This window comes from Chelmon rostratus, chromosome 9 (assembly GCF_017976325.1).
Source record: "Chelmon rostratus isolate fCheRos1 chromosome 9, fCheRos1.pri, whole genome shotgun sequence".
In the NCBI taxonomy this organism is placed as follows: domain Eukaryota; kingdom Metazoa; phylum Chordata; class Actinopteri; order Chaetodontiformes; family Chaetodontidae; genus Chelmon; species Chelmon rostratus.
In genome coordinates, this window is record NC_055666.1 from 12,986,633 (window position 1) to 13,006,449 (window position 19,817).

Sequence of the window (19,817 nt, forward strand, 5' to 3'; positions counted from 1 at the left end):
AAGAAACAACTGCACTGAACAGAATGCTTTATCTTTTTATTGACTGATTGTGCCTGTTATGTCTACAAAGCATACAGTATAAAATACATTGTTAAAGATATAAATCAAACCGTCTCTTAAGTCCCTGTAAGATAAAAATCAGATAAAATAAAAATCAGATAAATACAGAATATTATCAGTATCATAAACCCATACAACTGGCTGACAAAAAGTATTATTGAAAATCATGGTACATTTTTTTTTTTTTGCTGCATGAGTGCTCTTTAAATAGTCCTAATGTATGTCTATAAAAATGCTCCACCCTATGACAAGAAGAAGTACAAAGAAATTCTGGAAAAGAAGTTCACGTCCTACCATGAGCTGACTTACAATATAGTTTAAATTAAAATGAAATAGCTATAAAATGGAGCAGGAACAAATCAAAAGAATGAAGCAAAGGTGAAAGCTAGATTGAGGAACTTCCTTCTGGTCGCTTTTGCTTAAAATATTGAAATTATGAATATATGGCACACCAGGTACCACGATGACATGAATGTGCAACGACACTTTCATAATTCAGAGAACTCACTGGAATAAAACTGTTAAATTCCTACATTTTCCATTTTGCAAAGAGAAGTAAAAAGGCCCCAACAGTCATCAGAAATGAATAAAACAGGAAGAGAAGTAATCACCTCACTCATGATTGTGTACATTCATAATGCACATTTGGTCCCCATATTGCACAACTGTAAACACTTCAATAAACCTCATCAATACTTTTCTGCTAAGCCTGTTTTGTGTGTATTTGGCTCAACTTGAGATAAGACAAAAGGCACAGCATGTTGCTTTGGATGCGTTGATGTTGTTTTCATAGATTGTTCCGCGAGGCCTCAGTGGCACTGGCACTTCCTCAGCAGTGTATTGGTCGGACTTCACATTTCTCTTTTTTTTTAAAAAAAATGTACCATATCGCCCCGCTATAATCTCCTATTTTCTCTCACTCACACGATCATCTGTGCACGCACACATACACAGCCCCCTACTTCACCCCAACCTGCACACACACACACACACACACACACACACACACACACACACACATACTGAATGTTCAATTGCACAATTGCACTGTAAATCTATGAGCCTCCTTCCTCCTCTCCTGTGCTTTGTTAGCTGTAATTATTCCACAGTCACAGATTTGGCCAAGTTTCTGGGGAAGTCAACCTGCAAAGAGGTAAAACAGTTTGTTAGAGCAAATTACCCGTGATCGGGACTGTGGCTGCACTGCACATAGTTTAACTCTTGATATAACAAGTATAAATGGTACACTGGTGGATATGCGCCACTGTGTATTTAGTGTTAAGTGGTGCATCACATAAAGTGCATTCACTGTATGTTAAGCGGGAAACATATGCTTCTCTGTCACGCTAAAGCAAACACACATCAACAAGCTAAAAGAAAGGCGGATAGAAATGACAGAGACAGGATCAGCTGTAACAGAGCTGTAAAAAGAAAAAAAAAACACAATGTACACACTGATGTCGGTGTCACTGACCAGTTCCTGTCCTTATGATAAGAAAAGTCAACAGTCAATGCAACTGAAATCATTTGAATAGCAAATAGAACAAGGTGTTTTAGAACATACATGCATTTAAATTGAAATATTCCTAATAAGTTATTGCTATATTCTTATCATTTAAAATTGATACGTGATATATATTAAAGACCTTTACAAAATCACATAATAAAAAAATGTAACTCATGTCCATCACAGTCAGCCAAGTAGTGACATTGTGTTTTTATAAAACAAAACCAATGACATTTGCAGTATTTGGACATGACACTTATGAGCCACATCATCTCAATATGAGGACTTTGCCTTAAGGAGATAACATACACAGACAGACCACATATTTCTTTGTTTGTATGCTCGCCCTTATTTCAGATCAGTAATCAAATTAGCAGACAAAAAGCCTCATGCATGAATCAAAAATTGTGTCGACCGCTTACGTCATATCCTCGCAGGACGGCCAAGTGGAAGGACAGGAGCTGCAGGGGGATGACGCTGAGGATGCCCTGCAGACAGTCCACAGTATGTGGCAGCTCGATGGTCTGGTAGGCATTCTTAGTCATCTCAGGGTCATCCTGGCAACAAAGGACAATGGGCCGACCCTGATAGAGGGACAGTTACAAGCAAGATTGACATTAGTCAGTCAGTCAGTTCATCGTCTTACATTTGTTGCACTGTAATATTTGTGTGGAAATGCATTACATTACAGCTTCGTTGATTTTTGTAAATATCTGCTTGTTCTGAATTTGATGCAGCAACACATTTCAAACAAGCTGGGACAGGAGCAACAAAAGACTGGGAAAGATGTGGAACAATCCAAAAACACCTGTTTGGATCATTCCACAAGTAAACAGGTTGATTGGTAACAGGTGATAGTATGATGATTGGGTATGAAAGCAGCATCCTGGAAAGGCTCAGTCGTTCACAAGTGAGGATGGAGCGAGGTTCACCGCTTTGTGAACACATGATTATATAAAGGATGTTACTACATGGACTCAGGAACACTTTGTTATCGGTGAACACAGTTTGTTTACAAATGATTGCATTCTGCAAATCTACACAGAGTCCCATTTTGTTTGGAATCAGAATATGGTTTTGCGGGACCTACCGATCTGGCAGTGACTTGCTGCAGAGCATTCTGGCACTTGGTGTAGCAGGAGTCTCTCATGATGATCATGATGACTGGCATGTCTTTGTCTATAAGTGCCAGGGGACCATGCTTCAGCTCCCCGGCCAGGATGCCCTCCGAGTGCATGTAAGTGATCTCCTTGATTTTCTACATTAGAATGATAAGAATAAAACTGCTTCAGTAAATTATCCTGGATAACGACATAACCCACAGAGCACAACAGACATTACAAATGTCTTTCTTCACCTAGGGTTTCTACTTTGTCTTCATATTTTATTTTATTCTAGGAGAAGTGACTGCTGTGCCATTCTCAACTCACCAGCGCCCCCTCTAGGCAGGTGGCATAGTTGAAACCTCGGCCCATGACCAGAAGAGACTTTTGCTGATAAAGTTCATTGGCGATGGCCTTGATCTTCTCATCCAAGGACAACACCTCCTTAATCAGCTCTAGGAGAGTAGAAGAAAGAGTAACGTGGAGATGTAGGTAAATAACAGTGAGGATGTGAGTGCACATTTTAAACAAAAGATACAGTATTTTGTTTGCGTGATTTGTTTAGCTTGATTCTTGAATGCTGTGCAGAAGGATGTATGATTTATGTTTGGACTGACCTGGTAGCATCCTGAGGCTGCTGATGATCTCCTGCCTCCTCATCTGTAGGGAGAGCCTGTCCTCACTCATCATCAGGGCAAACATGATGAGGGCCACAAACTGACTGGTGTAGGCCTGGATCACACAGGCAAGAAACACTCATATGACCCTGAGCTGTGTTCAACACTGAAGCTTGCAAATAGCACAGTTCTGTGTTATCACGCAGCCTTCTAGAGATGGATTTTATAATGAGATTGAATGCAAAGTGTTGGTATTACTGCCGGACAACTTGGATATTGGGGTCTACAGCATAAACTATACCTTGGTGCTAGCCACTCCTATCTCAGGCCCAGCATTGACGTGGACTCCGCAGTCTGTTTCTCTACCAATGGAGCTGCCCACAGTGTTGGTTATACCAACTGTCAGAGCGCCGTGGTTCTTGCAGTAGCGTAATGCCATCAGGGTGTCCGCTGTCTCTCCTGGGGGAGCAGAGGGAATAAAAAGACATGCTTACAATGCAGAATCCCGGCACAATAAGGCCACTGTCGGAGGGAAAAAAATAACTAGATTATGATACTGTGAGCAGGGTTTACACAAGGAAAGTTCCCCAAAACCAGGTTCATGGTCAGAATTGTCAGAAATGACTGTTTTTGAGGGATTAAAATCCAACAAAACTAAGACAGTAACCTCGGAGGACAGACAAATATGAGATAAGGCTGACGGTGAGGACATGTCTTTGTGGGGTGTTTTCACCTGATTGGCTGATGAAGAAGCAAACGTCGTCTCTGAACACGGGCGTGCTGCGGTCCAGGAAGTCGCTCGCCAGCTCCACCATGACAGGCAACTCCGTCAGCTCCTCGAGGATCTGTCTGGTCTGAATATTAGGGAAACAAAAGCAGCAGTTTCACCATCATCACCATCACCACTCGCGGTACAAACAGTAATTTCATGTTTTGGACTTCTACTTAACATAACTGTGTCTCTACTCACAGCCACTGCAGCGTGGAAGCTAGTGCCACAGCCAATCATGATTAGCCGTTTGCAGCGCTTGATTTCTTTCAGGTGATCCTTCAGCCCACCGAGAATCACTGAGGGAACAGGAGACAGCTGCATTAGTTGAACCAGTAAACTGCTGATTCGCTGCATGTTTCAAGTCAACAGTTATCTATTACACAAAAAACAAATGTATCTAAGGACTGTCAGGTTATTTTGCACATATTGTGCAAACAAATGTTTTCATCTCTGATTGTTCTTCATTTTTCAAAACTCCACATTCAAATAGACGTCGATAAGAGGGAAACAAAAACAAAAAAAAAAACTGCAGATCCTCTGTCCTGAATTAGTTCCTGTGAATATTGATCCAAGGTGTTGATGTGCATTACATATCCTTAAGCCTTGCAGGGCAGGGCAGGTTGTAAGGTCACTGGTCACCTGTGTTGGAGTCAAAACAAATCCGGCCTCTCATGGTGTTGACTACTGACTCTGGCTGCTCAAAGATCTCCTTTTGCATGAAGGAATCAAAGTTGCCTGCAAGGGGAGGAGCATATATGTAGATCAGCTTTAAGAGGTAAGACAGAAAACAGAGGCACATCAAGGGTTTGTCTGTGCTGGAGGAGGCTGACAGTAGCAATATGTTTTAAATTTCAGCCAGCAGAGGGCGAGCATGTATAAGTCTGCAAACTTGATTTTGCAGAGCCGCATGCATACAGTATGTTGTCAGTGTATTCAGCAGGATTGATAGAAGCAGCTTTAATGTTCTTTAAATCTCTGACCTCTTATATGTTTCTCATACCCACCACAGAACAAAGTTGTCTTTTGGACCATTTTCTAACCTTTCATGATCTGTTGCAGCTCCATCTGCAGGGTCTGGATGGCCCTCACAGGATCCTCACCAGCCTGCCGGTTCATCCTGTGGATGGACAGCTTCCCGCCGGTCACCACTGCGATGTCGTCATCCTCCATGTACAGCACTTTGTTGGTGTGCTCAATGATGGCACTGTTGGAACGGACGAGACGGATGGAAGTGATCAATTCAGGAGGATTAGCAGTAGTCTGATGTTTGCAAAGGGCGCCAAACTTGTTTCTCACACTTGTTATTGACTAAGGCTGCAAAATCCTGGGAATGTTCACAGTGGAAACTTTGCATGGGAATTAACAGTTCACGTTTTGATTGAAAGTATGTAGCCCTCTTGCTCAGACAGGGCGGTTGGCGGTTGGTCTGGTCTGCAAAATTTCCACAATTCCAAAAATTCCCCTGGAAGGTTTCTGGAAATTTACAGATCCTTTGCAACCATATTAGTGAGATTAATAAAATAACAAATAAGAATTAAATGATATGGTTCCATGTTGCATTCACCACAAATCACACAGAACAGTTGGTATCTCACCTGGCGTCAGAGGCAAAGTAATACTCCACAGCTCTGCCATCCCCCACAGAGTTGATGGCGTTGGAGCAGTCAGGACGGTTATGGTTGTTCTTCTCCTGGACTCCCTCCTTGTAGTGGACTACAGGGTCAAAGGTCAGAGGTCAAGGGTCAGAGGTCGCACAGTAACTTTGAGTGACTAAAACAATCAAGATGTGCTCATCACTTGAATTCTTCCTCTCAACTTCCAGATGCAGTCAGGTCACTGCGGTGGAAATGGGGTCGTTATGTTGTGAAATTCAGATTTTATGGTGAGATCAGAAAACATTTGAGGTGGAACATTCAACTGATAACAGCAGGATACATTTCCGACTGACATGGTGTCTTTTTGTTGGGTGCCAGAGTTGGGAAATTTCAAATTGTGCACATAGTGGCTGTAAAATCACATCAAGGGAATCTGCCAGATTACTTTACAGTGGTAACACAGTGCAGACGGAAAGATGACATCGTCAGTAGGCGCACAATAAAGATGTGCTTGAGGAGCAAGAGGGAGGTCAAGGAGGATCCTCTCCTGAGTTTATAATAAGACTAGGGTGACAAAGAGCCAACATGGTCTTACTTTTGGTATTTTATATGGTTTAAACGACAAAGCACTTTAACAGAAGATGCGTGGTAACAGAGATATTAGCTCAAATGTTCTAAAAAGAGAGGGCCAAAGACCCGGGCCCAAAGAGAACTGAAAAGATTTATTTCAGCCATTAAAACCACACGTCCTGCCTCTTGGCCCCAAACCACCTAACTTTGCTTTTGACTTCACACTGATCGCACATGAGCCATTAAGAATTATACATTTTATACAGTAAACGGTGTGTAAACAGATAAGACGGAAGAGACGAAAACATGCAGGGTTTTGCTCGCGATAAATAATCATAACTGACAGATGCTTTCATTGGAACAGGCGTATCTGAAAGATTATAAGAGAAAATCTCTCTTGTACACACTGGAGTCTCTGTTGCTGGGAACTGTAGGACCGAGAATGATGAATTCCAAAGGACCGCTATCCTCTAAAACTCCCCGCAGAGATCCCTGGCAACACAAATGGCTTTCTAAGAACGTTTTTTAACAGAATTATTGCACAATAAATAACAGAAACACAAAACATCTTGTATTACTTCTGCAGTTAGCCAAGTGCAATGTGGACTTGCTACTGAACATCTGAAACAATAAATAGTAACAGAGGTATTACAGTGTATTCCAGGGAGAAAGCTATCATATAAGGCTGCTTTCTGCATATCTTTGCTGAAGCAGAGACTGTTTTAACCTGCAGCAGATTCAGCAATGACCCATGGAAGGACACATCCGGTAAAATTCCAAGAAAAGACCAAAACCAACAATTAATTTATCCTATTAACAAGTATACCTGTGCAGCCGAAGCCTGACTGAGCTTATTCCTCTGTGCGGTAGAGCGCCGCTGTCATCCGAAAACGATTAAAAACACATCAGTGAGGCAAACTGTCGCACTTGGTGACTTGTTCCTTCATTAAAGTGAACACTGAAGTATCTGTTGATTCAATCCCTCATACTGCACAGCCCTGCTGCTGTAAATACTCACTAGCTTACCATATCAGTGGCTGAAAATAGTCCCTAACAAATATTTACTCCTGTTAGAGTTTGCTCAAAACTACAGTGCCCGTCTGTTTTGGGAAATTATTTCATCTTCCTCTAAAACCCATTCGTGACCCATTTTCAAGATTTACAGCTTCAGTAGGAATGAATGGGCTCAGGGCCGAGAGCCACAGACCGGTTGGAGAAGTCAGGAAGTCAGTGTTGAGAGACGGGCCAATGCATTGTTGGTTTGGAGCTTTGCCGGTATTTCATTACTTCCGATTAGAGTGGTCAGTCTGGATCTAAGAAGTCCACATTTTATTTCTTCATTTGTTTTTCATATTTCCTTGATCTGTTGTCACTAAGCAAGCAGCACCAGAAGTGTAAATCCTGGTGCTTGCAAACTTAGATGAGCAATAAAACGTTGATTGTTGGAGTATCTTAGTGCAGCTCAGAGACACAGATACTGAGATTATCAGCAGCAACAAGATTTATTTTAGATCATTTAACATGCTGTTAAATCCACGCTCAGATGTACAGATCTCTGTGAATACGTACGCACAATACCTCCGGGTGTGAGTGTGCATTTATGCAGAGATTTAGGGTGCTGTGTAAGCGGATAATGGCAGAGACAGAGAGAGGAACAGAGCTCACCACTGTTGTACTGGATGGGAATGTTTTCGGTCAACAGCTCGTGCTCGCTTCGCACACCAATGAGCAATGGACTTCCTCTCCTGCCGGGACGAGAATGGAGGGAGGAAGGGACGGAGAGAGGGAGAGAAAGTGTGGACGAGGTGGGAGACAGGAGAGGATTAGGATTTTGCAGACACACAATGTCAGATACACACAGTCTTCACGTGGTGCTTTTGTAAATGCATGACTGTTGAGGTAATCTGACATCCTATCCTACTGTTTTATTCCAAGCAAAACAGAAGTTTCCAAGCACTTATGAGCGCTCCTCTCTATTCCTTGATCTATTCCTTTTTTCTTCCTGCGCCACCTCAGATTCAGTCATTGCAAGATTACTTTTACATCATTTTGCACACAGTCCTGAGGTTCAGTTTGACATCCTCCCACTTATTCCAGATCTCTTATAAACTGTCTAATCTTCAACATTAGACAGGCAAACCAATCTTATATTCATCTACATCCCTCTAGGATTTGCTCACAGTTCCTCACAGGCAGAGTCACTGCCTGCTCATTGGCTACTGATTCCATGTGGGCTTCTCCTATTGGCTGTGGAGGCAGAGAAGGGGCAACCGCATGCAGATCAGACAGGTGAGGAAGGAGGGTGTGAGGAACCTAAGCTTAAAATACATAAAACCTCACACACACACACCTTGCGACACCCAACGCAAAACCTCTTCAAGGTGAGTTATTATGACACAAACTCTTGAGAAACTTCATCCAAGAGGCCTCTCCTTATTTCTTGTCTTTCTCTGCGCAGACCTCTCTTTTCTCTCCGCTCAGTCTTTCTCTGGGGCTCGGCTATGCTGATGTAAGACTGCTGGTTGTTTTAAGGGGTGTGGGGCTTGAATAGGAAGGCTTGCAAACAGAAACATGTGGTCGGTATCCAATACAATATTTACCCTGAGGGAGGGAGAGACGCGAAACAAAAGGATGTAAGAGAAGCTAGGAGCAATGAGGCGAAAGACTGGAAGGAAAGTGAACGCAAGAGCGAAAGATTGAGAGAAAGTTAAAGAGAGGGAAGCTAAGAAAAGAGTAAAAAGTCCTGCTGGGAGGTGATCCTTGACAACAAAGGGCTGGTGGTGACTAGCATCACTAGGTAATTACAAACATTCCTCCATCCCTCCCTCCGAGGAGACCATGCTGACTGTTCAACATATTGACCACATAACTAACTTGAGTTTAGCGGAAGTCGTGAAACACACTGATATCAGCTACCATAATCGTTTCCCTCAGAAACTACAAGCACACAATAGACAAACGAGCTGCCAAACTGTAGTGACTATAGCAGCATGTGTGCCAGGAGCAGCCTTGCCAACACCGGCACTGCCAGGAAGCCTGCCGGCATAAACCACGAGTAATGGCCATCTTATTTCGCTTCATTTCGCTGCCCTTCTGCCCTACTTTTCCCCTCTCTTACTCTTGTGCACCAGCAGTCTCCCTTTCCCCTGATCCGTGATGGCTCGCTGAACCAGGCAAAGAATAAAGTAAAATAAAATGATAAGAAGCGATTAACCAGCGGTCTTTCTGGCAGGGGCACTTCCCAGAGACGAAACAGGAAACCCTCTAGTCTCCCCGTTAATGAGTCACAGAGAAGCCGGCGTAGGGCCAGCGGCCCGGAGGCCAGAGGCCCAGGAGGGAGAGGGGGAACCTGAACTCAACCCCGATCTGCTTCCCTCTCTCCGCCTGGGTCTGAGGACGCGGATGGGGCTGACGCATGCAGGCAGACGGGAATTTACACACATTCACACGTGCACTTGAGAAACAGCCCAACTGCACATTATCATAAGGGAAGCACGTTTACATGTAATGGGTGTTAAGCTAAGATAAGACCCGATGACTGAATCGAAGAAGTCTCCTTAAATCATATTTGCGATTGCTTCACAGTGGTAAGAGCAGGGATGACTCATCTCCGATGAGTCCGGCTCACTGCACATATACTGGACTAAAATTTGAAGTGAAATGTCAGACCTGTGCGTGCGTGTGTGTGTGTGTGTGTGTGTGTGTGTGCACCAACCTCGTGGCCACAGCATCTCCAGGGAAGTAACGGCTTTTAAACACCAGAGCGAAGGCCCCCTCCTGAGACAGAGAGAGTCAGAGGAAACACTCAGTTTACATTAGCTTGATGGAAGGCTGAAATACACCAATGCTGATGCAGACTGTGAGGGAAGAGGAGGAGAAACTGTTCAAAACAGAAAAATAGTAAACAGTGAAGGTAGATCTCGTCTGCGAAGTATGTAAGCTTTGAGAGAAACATTTTCACAGAACAAAAACAAACTTTTCTTCTGGCCCTGTGGGGTTTGGTAGTTGTGGTGGTGAGTGTTGGGAAGAAGTGGGGTAGAGGAGGCGTGTGGGGGGCTAAGAGAAATAAGACCCCTATTGTATAACATCAGCTGTGTTTCGAAAGCACTGACTGCTATGCTGCCTGTGGTGGTTAGAAGCAGAACTGGCTCCGAGTGTGTTTGTGTGTGGTGTTGAAAGTGTGTGGGGGGGGCGGGGGTACGCACGGAGGTGGGGGCGTGGGGAGGGTGTCGTGGCTGTGAGGCTGTTAGTGGGCCTAACTATCTGGTTCCCATTACTCCAAATCCGAACGGGCTGCTCTTGCCTCCTGTGGACCTCTGAGGAGAGAGAGCCCGCAACAACCAAAAACTCACACAACAGAAAAGGGCGGCTTGCTCAATCTCACCCCGAAAAAATCTGTTTCCACAGGCGATGATGTCACTTGTGATGCTGCTAGGACGGTTGCTGTGGAGACTGTTTTTGTGATGGTGTACAGAGTTTTAATGGACAGGGAAATTCAAGCAGTTGCGCCCATCGCGGAATGAGCAAATGAGTGAGTGTGTGTGTGACGGGTCAGTGACACATTTTATGATGCTAAGCTAAATGATGCTTCCCTTCATGGTTACCGGGAGGATCGTGGTAAAAATTTCCATCCCTTAACGTAGAGCTGAGGTAAAACATAAAACTGTGTGTCTTACTGAAACAGAGGTGAACCCCTGGCATCTTGTAATGTCACGACAAAACACGCTAACAACACCTGCGCCGCTGCTGTAAAGTGGGTCGGTGTGTCTTTGTGGAATTGTAGCAGTCTTGTTGTCAGTGTGTGACATGCTGCTGCGCGGGGGCTACTCACCAGCTGCTGAATGACCCTCTCCACCAGGGTGGAGAAGGTGACGTTGTCGCTCTCTCGGTTGTCATAGACGTATTTGATCAATTTCGGGATCACCTCCGTGTCCGTCTCTGACTCAAACTCGTATCCTTTTGTGATCTGAGAGAGAAACGAGATACTGTTTAAGTCAACATAAACGTGATCACACTGAGGATATGCTCTCCGTCATCCTGCGAGATCCAGTGCAGCAGGTTTGAGCTTCGGCTGGCGACTGTAAACTGTGCTGTTAATTGTCACCATCATACTTTGAAAGGGTTTGGCCAAACTACAATAAAAGTGGCTGAGCATCCATTTAATCACAAGTCTTATCAGTCTTGTTAAAGCAGTGATGTGACAGTAAAGCTGCATGGGCCGATGAAGTGATTTCAAACTGAATGTTGTGTGTGCAACAATCTAGTTTGAACAGACTTCACTGGTGTTGTCTGTCAAAAGTTTTTGACAAAAAAAATACATCCGCTGCTACAATGTCACCATTTTTAATCAATGGGATAACATGAAAGTTATGTGTTACAGATATTAATCAGTAATAATGAATAATATTGTGTCAAAATATCGTGCAAAGCAAAGAAGCTAATGATTTTTCTCCTCTAAATGTTACAACATGTGGTTTGATGTTTTCTGTCTATTTTACAACAATCGTTTGTTTAACATTTTTTTTTGCATGCAATGCATTTATATGATGCTGTTGTTCTGGGATTCCTTAGCTTGCAGGGATTACCTGCAGTGTTGTAATATTACATAATCTTCATGACTCATCTGAGGGACAGCTACAGAGTGACTTGCTCCGCTGGGCCGGAGGTAAACCTATTGTGGTAATTTGAGCCCTACGTAAAAGCCGTTGCTGAAAATGCCACAGAGCAGGATCCTTCCTCATTTGTTTGGACAAGAGCAATTCCTGCTGATAAGACAACTTACCAGATACTCCTTTAGCTCTTTGTAGTTGGTGATGATGCCATTGTGGATGACGACAAACTCTGAGAAAAGGCAGCAAGAGTGACCAGATGAGACAAACAGGCTAAAGGTCAAAAAGAAGTCTTAGTGAAGATGTAATAAAACCGCTGCTAAGCTCTCCTTATTATGCTAATTTGGATTCATCTTCTAAAGGAGTTCACATTTTCAAGGTCAGACCACATTAAAATAAAGCTATAGATGCAAAGTATGCTTCCATATGTGAAATGTATGTTAAGGCAGGGTGTTATGCAAAGAATGTGGCCTGCTTAAATGGCGTTTATTGCTGGCTGGACTGCACCATGTTCCTCCTGCATCATTGTGAGGGCCAGTGTTTTCTCGCTTGATTTTACAGAAAAAACACCCGTGTCTCTCTGGACCTCACATGCCTTAGTCTAAAGCTAAGGTGCACACACCTATGAATACTCGTGATAAAGGGACAGGTGTATGTTTGGCTACAACAGAAGGTGTTCCAGGGTGATTTACAGTTGTACGATTTAATGGCATCTGCAATCACAGATTGCAGATCTCTGCGACCTCACCCCTCCCCTCACCCTCGCTAAAAACACACAAAATGCGAGAGGCACTCTTTGGAGCCAGGTTTGACTGTTCTGGGCTACTGTAGAAACATGTCTGACTCTGTGGAAAAGGAGCCTCTGTAGATAGAAAGAGCTCATTCCAAAGTGATGTGTTTCATTTAAAGCCAGAAACAGCCATTAGCACTGACATTCCTTCAGTATGTTTTGCATAGATTTACAGTTGGTGCTCTGGTGTTAAATTCTCTATATACTGTTCTGTATATGTGAGCATGCATCAAAAAACATCCAAACACATTACCATTATCTTTGTCAGAGCGATGAGGGTGGCTGTTGACAGCGCTCGGCTCTCCGTGTGTGGCCCAGCGAGTGTGAGCGAGGCCAAAGTGTGTGCACAGCTTCTCGTCCAGGTCCAGTGAGTCTTTCTCTGAACAAGCAAAACACAACGGTAAGGCCTCAGAATAAGGGTCCAAATCATATACTGAAGTTGTGCTTAACTACTGCGTGACTCAAGATGATTTCATGCACAAATTCATTTGGGGCGTATCATGAATTCCTGCTGCTCACCATCAACAAATGATCAAATCAATATGACGCTATGTGATTAGCTTACACTTCACAGATCATCAGTTCAGGAAACTTTATTCACTTCAAACATGAATTGATTTGTGATCAAGTCAGCTGGATTCCAGTTACATAAAAGCATAAAGCAGAACATCATCCCTTTTCCTGGCATGAAAAGACTGCAGGGAATTAATGAAGAGGGGCATCATGTCTTCAAAATGAGCTAAAAAGTGCAGGATTAACGGGCAATATATCAAAATGTAACTATTGAGAAACAAACATTAGAAACTTAGCTTAACATAGAAACTCTGCCATAATGAAAATGAGTCAAATGTGCATAAACCCACTGTAGAGCTCCTCGTCCAGAGCCTTGACCTTCCCCTTCTTCTTGATCAAGCAGATGGCGTTGCCGTTGATGTCGGTCTTGTTGGGGCCGTCCACGGCGATTCCTGCAAGCAGGCAGGAGGGGCATAAAACAGGTGAGCTAAGAAAGGCACCGAGCACTAAGTCTTCTAAATGATTCGGCTTCATCATAAAAAGGCAGGTCAGCTGTTTGATGTGATCCAGGATTTAATATGTTGGTACCTGAAGATGTTATTTATTGTGGGTGTGTGTCTGTCTGTATCTGCGTGCAGGGGGAATTAAAGGATCTCTTTGCTGTGTGATTGCATCTTGCTCAAATAGCTTGAACAAACACAAAGTACGTGAGTGTGCAGGTGTGTGTGTCTGTGTGCGCGAGTGTGTGAATGTGTTAAATGTCCAGGTGGCAGGATGTTGTACTGAGTTAGAAGTCACCGGGGCTTTTAAAGTTGTAGTGGCAGCTAAAACATTTGATTCCTACAAGGAAAGTGTCTCTTAGCTGGTTCCTCTTTGATTTCATGATAAAAGGTGTGCCCACGTGCCACCTACCTCACTCTGTCAAGCAGTTCTAGGCGTGAACTGCTATACCAGTTTTTCTTCATTTCATTCAAGATAATTATGATCATGCATTTATTAAATCAAACTGTTTATGTGATTACTTTGAATGCTGTCAAACATTTCCCAGATCTAATTTTTTTAAGGACATGGCATACAGGTGCTGCCAAGGAGTACTATAAGCTTTTTTGCATGGTATGTGTGTGTGTGTGTGTGTGTGTGTGTGTGTGTGTGTGTGTGTGTGTGTGTGTGTGTGTGTGTGTGTGTGTGTGTGTGTGTGTGTGCGTGTGTGTGTGTGTGTGTGGGGGGGGGGGGGGGGGGGGGGGGGGGGGGGGGGGGCAATGCTGTGAAGGCCGAGTGTCTTACCTGCTGAATCGTACCCTCTGTACTCCAGTCTCTGCAGTCCCTTCACCAGCGTCTCAAATATCTCCTTTCTGGTGCGAGGCACTTGGTAATTCAGGTAGGCAAAGATCCCTTTTAGAGACGAAGAGAAAGACAAACAGGACTTGAATCCTCTGAGATGCTCCGACCTTGTAGGCAGAGTTTATACAACTCCAGCAGAGCTCTGCGGCGTCTTTTGTCATATTTTGCCAAAGAATTAATATATAATTGAACATAAAGAATACTGTAACAATGGCCAACTGTTAGATTACTTTAATATCTACGTTCTGGTGCACTGGTTGAGGAAGAACAGGGCTGATCCATGAGGGGACTCCCAGCTTCAAGCTCTATTATTATTATTTATCATCTATAATCTTGATCCAACACTAATAATGCTGAAAGGACAAGAATTCACAGGCTGGATGAAACACCAGAAATGTCATCTCATTATATTGAATATTAGTTAGTCGAACTGATGCAGCCTCACACTAGATTAAAATAAGTGTGTACAGTATGAGGCAGCTGGGTATGTTGTCCTTTTATACCTGCCCGTGTGTATGTGTGTGTGTGTGTGTGTGTGTAGGAATGTTCCGGCCAGCTCAGGCACACAGCTGGCCATTGACGGACGCACATTGCGCGCAGTGTTGGGGCAGCCAGGTAGGCAGGCTGCTGTGCGCTCCCCCACAGCCCTGGCCCCTTCCCTCCAGACGCGAGGACAGGCCGACGCGCTGTGAGAGGTTCACTGTCGGATGCGAGCGTCCCTCTTCCAGATCGGGACGCGTGAGGCTGTCAAAAGGTGCGATATGTACCAACGCTTCAATGTGGGGTCGTTCTGGTGGACGGATGTGAGTCAATTCATGAAGGCAAAATAACGACATATTTTTTTTTTACGTTTTAACAGTAACTGGTGTGACCTGCCCGTCCTGTAGTCTCCACCAGTGAGTGAAAAAACACTGACACGTAGCAGTTTAAAGCGCTTCGGATATCCGCACGGATCAGAAGGCAGAGGCGTTTATCCAGCTGCCGCGGTTCAGAATGAATGTTCCTCGCCACTAAAACTTCAAGAGCAGAACGGCTACGCGAGGTCAGTCGCACGGGATGATGACTGCCAATTCCTCGCTCGGGTTAAACGCGTTGACATCGCCATCATCGCACCGGGCGCCGCTGGATTCCGTGCGTAAAACGCGCAACAAAGTTTAAAAGAAAGGGGAAGGAAACTTACCACACATGGTTCAAGCTCTGCAGTCGTTGTCGGACACGTTTCTGTGAGGAAAAAATGACTCGCAGTTGGAGTGATGCTTCTGCCTCTGCCGCGTTAAATCCAGAGCGACTGCACACTCCCCCAAATTCATTTAAATGGTGTTTCCTGGAGAGGGCGGCGGCCACACCTCCTCGCCTCGTCCCGGCTTCACCGTCCCGCTGCCTCGCAGGTATTCGCCACCTCATCTGTCAGAGATGGATAAGCGCCTATTAACTCGATTCTTTGTCGACCCACCGGTTCACGTCAGCAGCATTCAAGAGTTTTGTCGAGTTTCAATGGGACACGCAATGTATGGTCCAGCTCATCTGTCAGCCTGACATGTCTACAGTGTAGCGAAAAGAGTTCAGTCATTACTTTCTTTGACCGAATGTTTGATCAAGGCTTGGACCTGACTTCTTTGCGTCAGCTTGAACTGTTTTCACCAAAACTTTGAGCTGTGAGTGAAGAACCAGTGTTTAAAGGAGTCAGAGTCTGTATCATGGTGCAGGGCTCTTGATGGAGAGGAAGAGGATGGTTGTATTGTGCTTACTGATGTAGAACAGGCGTTTGGAGACGATTTGGTCCCGCGTGCTCCATAAAGCTCTGAATAGAGGTATCTCTGTTACCTCTAAATATTTGCATTTATTTCCCCTAGAAATCAACAGTAATGAATCTAACTGGCTAAATAAATGCAGCACTTCTGAAGATGTGATCCACTTGTTTCTAAAGAGTGTATTTGTGTCCTGTTTAGATATATTTAGTTGTAGGCCTGCTATGTGTCAGGAATGAGTGAGCAGCACATAAGGAACTAAGTGCTGACTAATGGAGGGAGTTCCTGAGTAACTGCATCAGCGACAGGTAACAGGTAACAACATACATACCACAAGAGCAGAAAGTATTAAGGAAGTATTGGTGAGTTTTGTGTTTGCTCGTGAATCGGGGATGATCAGGGGGTTTTCAGACTCTTGAACTAATCACACCGGTTCACCGGTAACCATGACTTATCATCATCCACTGATGTGAAACTACTTCCTGTATTGAGCCCCAGAGTAGCAAGATCATTGTGGTTATCTTTGTAATGTGCAGAAGCCACTGTGGGCAGGAAACTGGCTCACTCAGGTTGGCCAGGCCAGGTGGCACAGCTAACCACCATGCCGTCATCGCTTCAGATTTTTGGAAGCACCTTGAAGGAACAACCAAGAGGTTTGGGTCATGTAGTCGGCCGTTGTTCCGCAGGAGCTACTTGTTATTTCAGTTGCTCATTAGTCACCTAGGTCCTAATTTATTCAACGCTCATTTCCTGGTGAGAATTAATAAAACATGCACCTGACCGCCAAACATACCTTTGTCAGGAGGAGCGGCCCAGTTCTGTGGAAGATAGAATAATGTAGAAACTTAACCTGTTGTCTTTTTCTCGATTCATTTCCTCAAGCTAATGCAAACTCCCTTTTCAGCGGCCTGCAGATGGATGCTGCGGGGGCTCATGGACTCTTCAGCATTAGTACAGTTTATGAGTTGTACTCTGTGTGGAATAAAAATAAATATGGAGAAATAAAGATCCATCACATATTTCTGCCCCTACTGATGATCTGACGCCAATCGATCGGACGTATTTACAGCTTTCTTATTATGAATATTAAAGTTTTTTTAAAGACAGGAACTGAAGGAGTTAAGTCCACTGCCACCTGTTTTGCTCCCATCCTGCCTGATACGACTTACTTCCTTATCATCTCTGAATATTTCCTGCATTCTGGAACATTTGTCGGTAGCCTGCTCAGATACATTAAAAGCTTTTTATGTTTGCGTTGATAAAAAGAAGTCTGAGGTATCAGCCAGATACACTGAGATTGTAGCAATGAGTCTTGTGAAATGTCAGGTCAGATTTACATTACATAAACAGTTAACAGATGACAAACACATCTTACAAATGACTGGATAACACAGGCTTACTTAGTTTTTCATACATAAGATTGTTTAAGCAACTCGCATTAGCAAGTTATCAAACCAAAAATCCATCTGATGCAGCTTTCCAGCACTGACATCATGAGCTTACTGTAACTTTTCAGCATGATCGCTTTGATTACTGCCACACTTTCCAGTTTTACCTGTGCTACGTTCTTGCTGAGGTTAGAACTGATGCCAGAGAACGTTTGGAGCAACAGTGGATGACAGCTGACTTTGACAGGTTTATTGTATGTGCACATGCAGGAGACAAATTCTTGTAAAAGCTATTAATGGTCTCTCCAATATACAGTTAAACTATGGTTGGCATGTTTGAAAACACATGAAAGATGACAGTGAGAGACACAGACAGAGTCGGAGGCACATCTTATCTCGGTCTCTGCCTGTATCTCAGTTGGACGGGTACCAACAGCCAATGAGCAAAGACCGAAGGACACTGGCATCAAGACAAGAGTGTAGAGAGGAAGAACTAGAAAAATGACAAACAAAGGCACAGCAGCAGAATCAGGAAAGTACAGAGCGTGAGCTCGTGTGTTTTCTCTAACCACATCATGTCCGCTTACTGTCCACGTCTCCGCTTGAGGAATGTGTTCGAGCCTCGCCAAGTCACACGCCTCACCTCGCTTTGTCCAAACCGCATCAGCCCATATGTGAGCATGATGAAGGAGAGCAGGGATGGGCTATTTTACAAGTGGCCCGTTGTGAGTGTATGGAAAAGCGTCATTTGCTGTGAAGCTTTTCGCAGCCTCACGTCGAGGAAACGTCACACAAAACTCATTAAATGTTTATTTTTAGAGCAATTTCACAGTGTGTTTGTGCACATACAGCCGGGAGAGAAATGAAAGGAAAAACCTGAAATAATGAGTGGAGGAACATGACGAATGCAGACATTTGCACACAGGTGCGCTACATGGCACAATTGAGCAGCTAACATCCAATCATGCTCTGTGGCGTGTATAAAAATGCAGAGCAGGCCCAGCTGAAAGTGACATCTGCATTTAGATCTATGGGAAACGCATCAGTGAATAGTTGGAAACTGGGCAGATGTTTGATGACTGTGATGCAGTGTGATATGTAAGAAAAACAGGAGAGCAACTCTTCTTTGGGGGGCATTTTGCTGGCGTGCTTTGGGTCCACTTGCCCCCTTAGAGGGAAGGGTCACTGCAAATCTATACAAAGTTGTTCTGAGTGATGAGCGCCTTTATCCTACGATGAAACATTTCTATCCTCATGACAATGCCCCCATCCATAGGGCATGAGTATGAAAACGTTGTTATGACCCCCGCAGCCCCCAAATCTCAACCTAACTGAACACCTATGAAAGATTTTGGATGTGTTAGACTGTGCTCTCCACCACCATCATCAAAACACCAAATGCGGGAATATCTCTTGGAGGAATGATGTTCCATCCCTCCAGCAGAGTTCCACAGATCTGTAGAGTCACTGACACTGAAGCTGTTCTGGCGGAGGAATTTTTCTCCTGATGTTGACCCAAAGTCACACAGTTCACAACTCCACGACCCTACAAGCGAGGGTCATCCTTTGGCCTGCATGTTGGCGTGTGTTTAGGTGTGCTATGGATGTGCGTGAGTGAGAACCAGTGACAGAAGCCAAAGAACCACATTCCTCTCCTGGCTTAAGGGATTAATAGCCTAAGCATAATTATGTGTGCACCATGACTTGGTTATCCAATGAGATCCACCCCAAAGATCAAAGGTTCCTTAACTACTACGATGATATAAAATGATGGGCAAACAGCGAGGTTTTGCCGCAGCTAATCAGGGAATTTTGGGGAGTTTCAACCTTTTGATTCATCTTCACGTTTAGCTGGCGAGACTTTAATCTTTCACTTCTGTTTGTCTGTACGGTTTGTCATGTTATGACTGTACATGTTTCCTGTATATCGGTGATTCATCCTCTCTAATTATTACTTATCCTATTGGAATACCATGTTATATTAGGGCATTGTAGTGGCAATGCCAGAAATATCTGTGAGGATACACCCAGATTAACAAGCGTTATTTTCTGAGCGTGGGCCAGCCTGCAAGAATGATAGCAATCACAGTCAGACAACTCCTGACACCCACAGCACGCACTGTGAAAACAAACATACAGTACATGTATGCATCCGTTTTCCAGGAAAACAATTAACCATTAATTATAATGGCAGCAGGTAGAAT

General features: G+C 44.0%; 1 protein-coding gene across 1 annotated transcript; it reads right to left on the reverse strand.

The window, feature by feature from the left end:
- Nucleotides 1–21: 21 nt before the first annotated feature.
- On the reverse strand, nt 22–15,776 carry gfpt2 (glutamine-fructose-6-phosphate transaminase 2). Its single transcript, XM_041943766.1, has 19 exons — nt 15,658–15,776; nt 14,421–14,528; nt 13,487–13,588; nt 12,877–13,002; nt 12,007–12,065; nt 11,056–11,190; nt 9,940–10,001; nt 7,890–7,969; nt 5,655–5,772; nt 5,100–5,263; nt 4,699–4,794; nt 4,258–4,355; nt 4,021–4,141; nt 3,589–3,746; nt 3,288–3,402; nt 2,998–3,125; nt 2,658–2,825; nt 1,990–2,151; nt 22–1,203 (listed from the first exon to the last, which is right to left on the reverse strand). Exons 1-19 carry the CDS (start codon nt 15,662–15,664, stop codon nt 1,159–1,161), a joined length of 2,052 nt encoding a protein of 683 aa, XP_041799700.1. The 5' UTR covers nt 15,665–15,776; the 3' UTR covers nt 22–1,158.
- Between the last annotated feature and the right edge of the window lie 4,041 nt (nt 15,777–19,817).

Bases quoted from the DNA above. Each gene is read 5' to 3' on its own strand.
- gfpt2 (XM_041943766.1), bottom strand. The intron at 5,773-7,889 runs GTGAGCTCTGTT...TTGACCCTGTAG, and splicing joins TCCCATCCAGTACAACAGTG to TCCACTACAAGGAGGGAGTC. The intron at 2,152-2,657 runs GTAGGTCCCGCA...TCCCTCTATCAG, and splicing joins AGCAAGTCACTGCCAGATCG to GGTCGGCCCATTGTCCTTTG.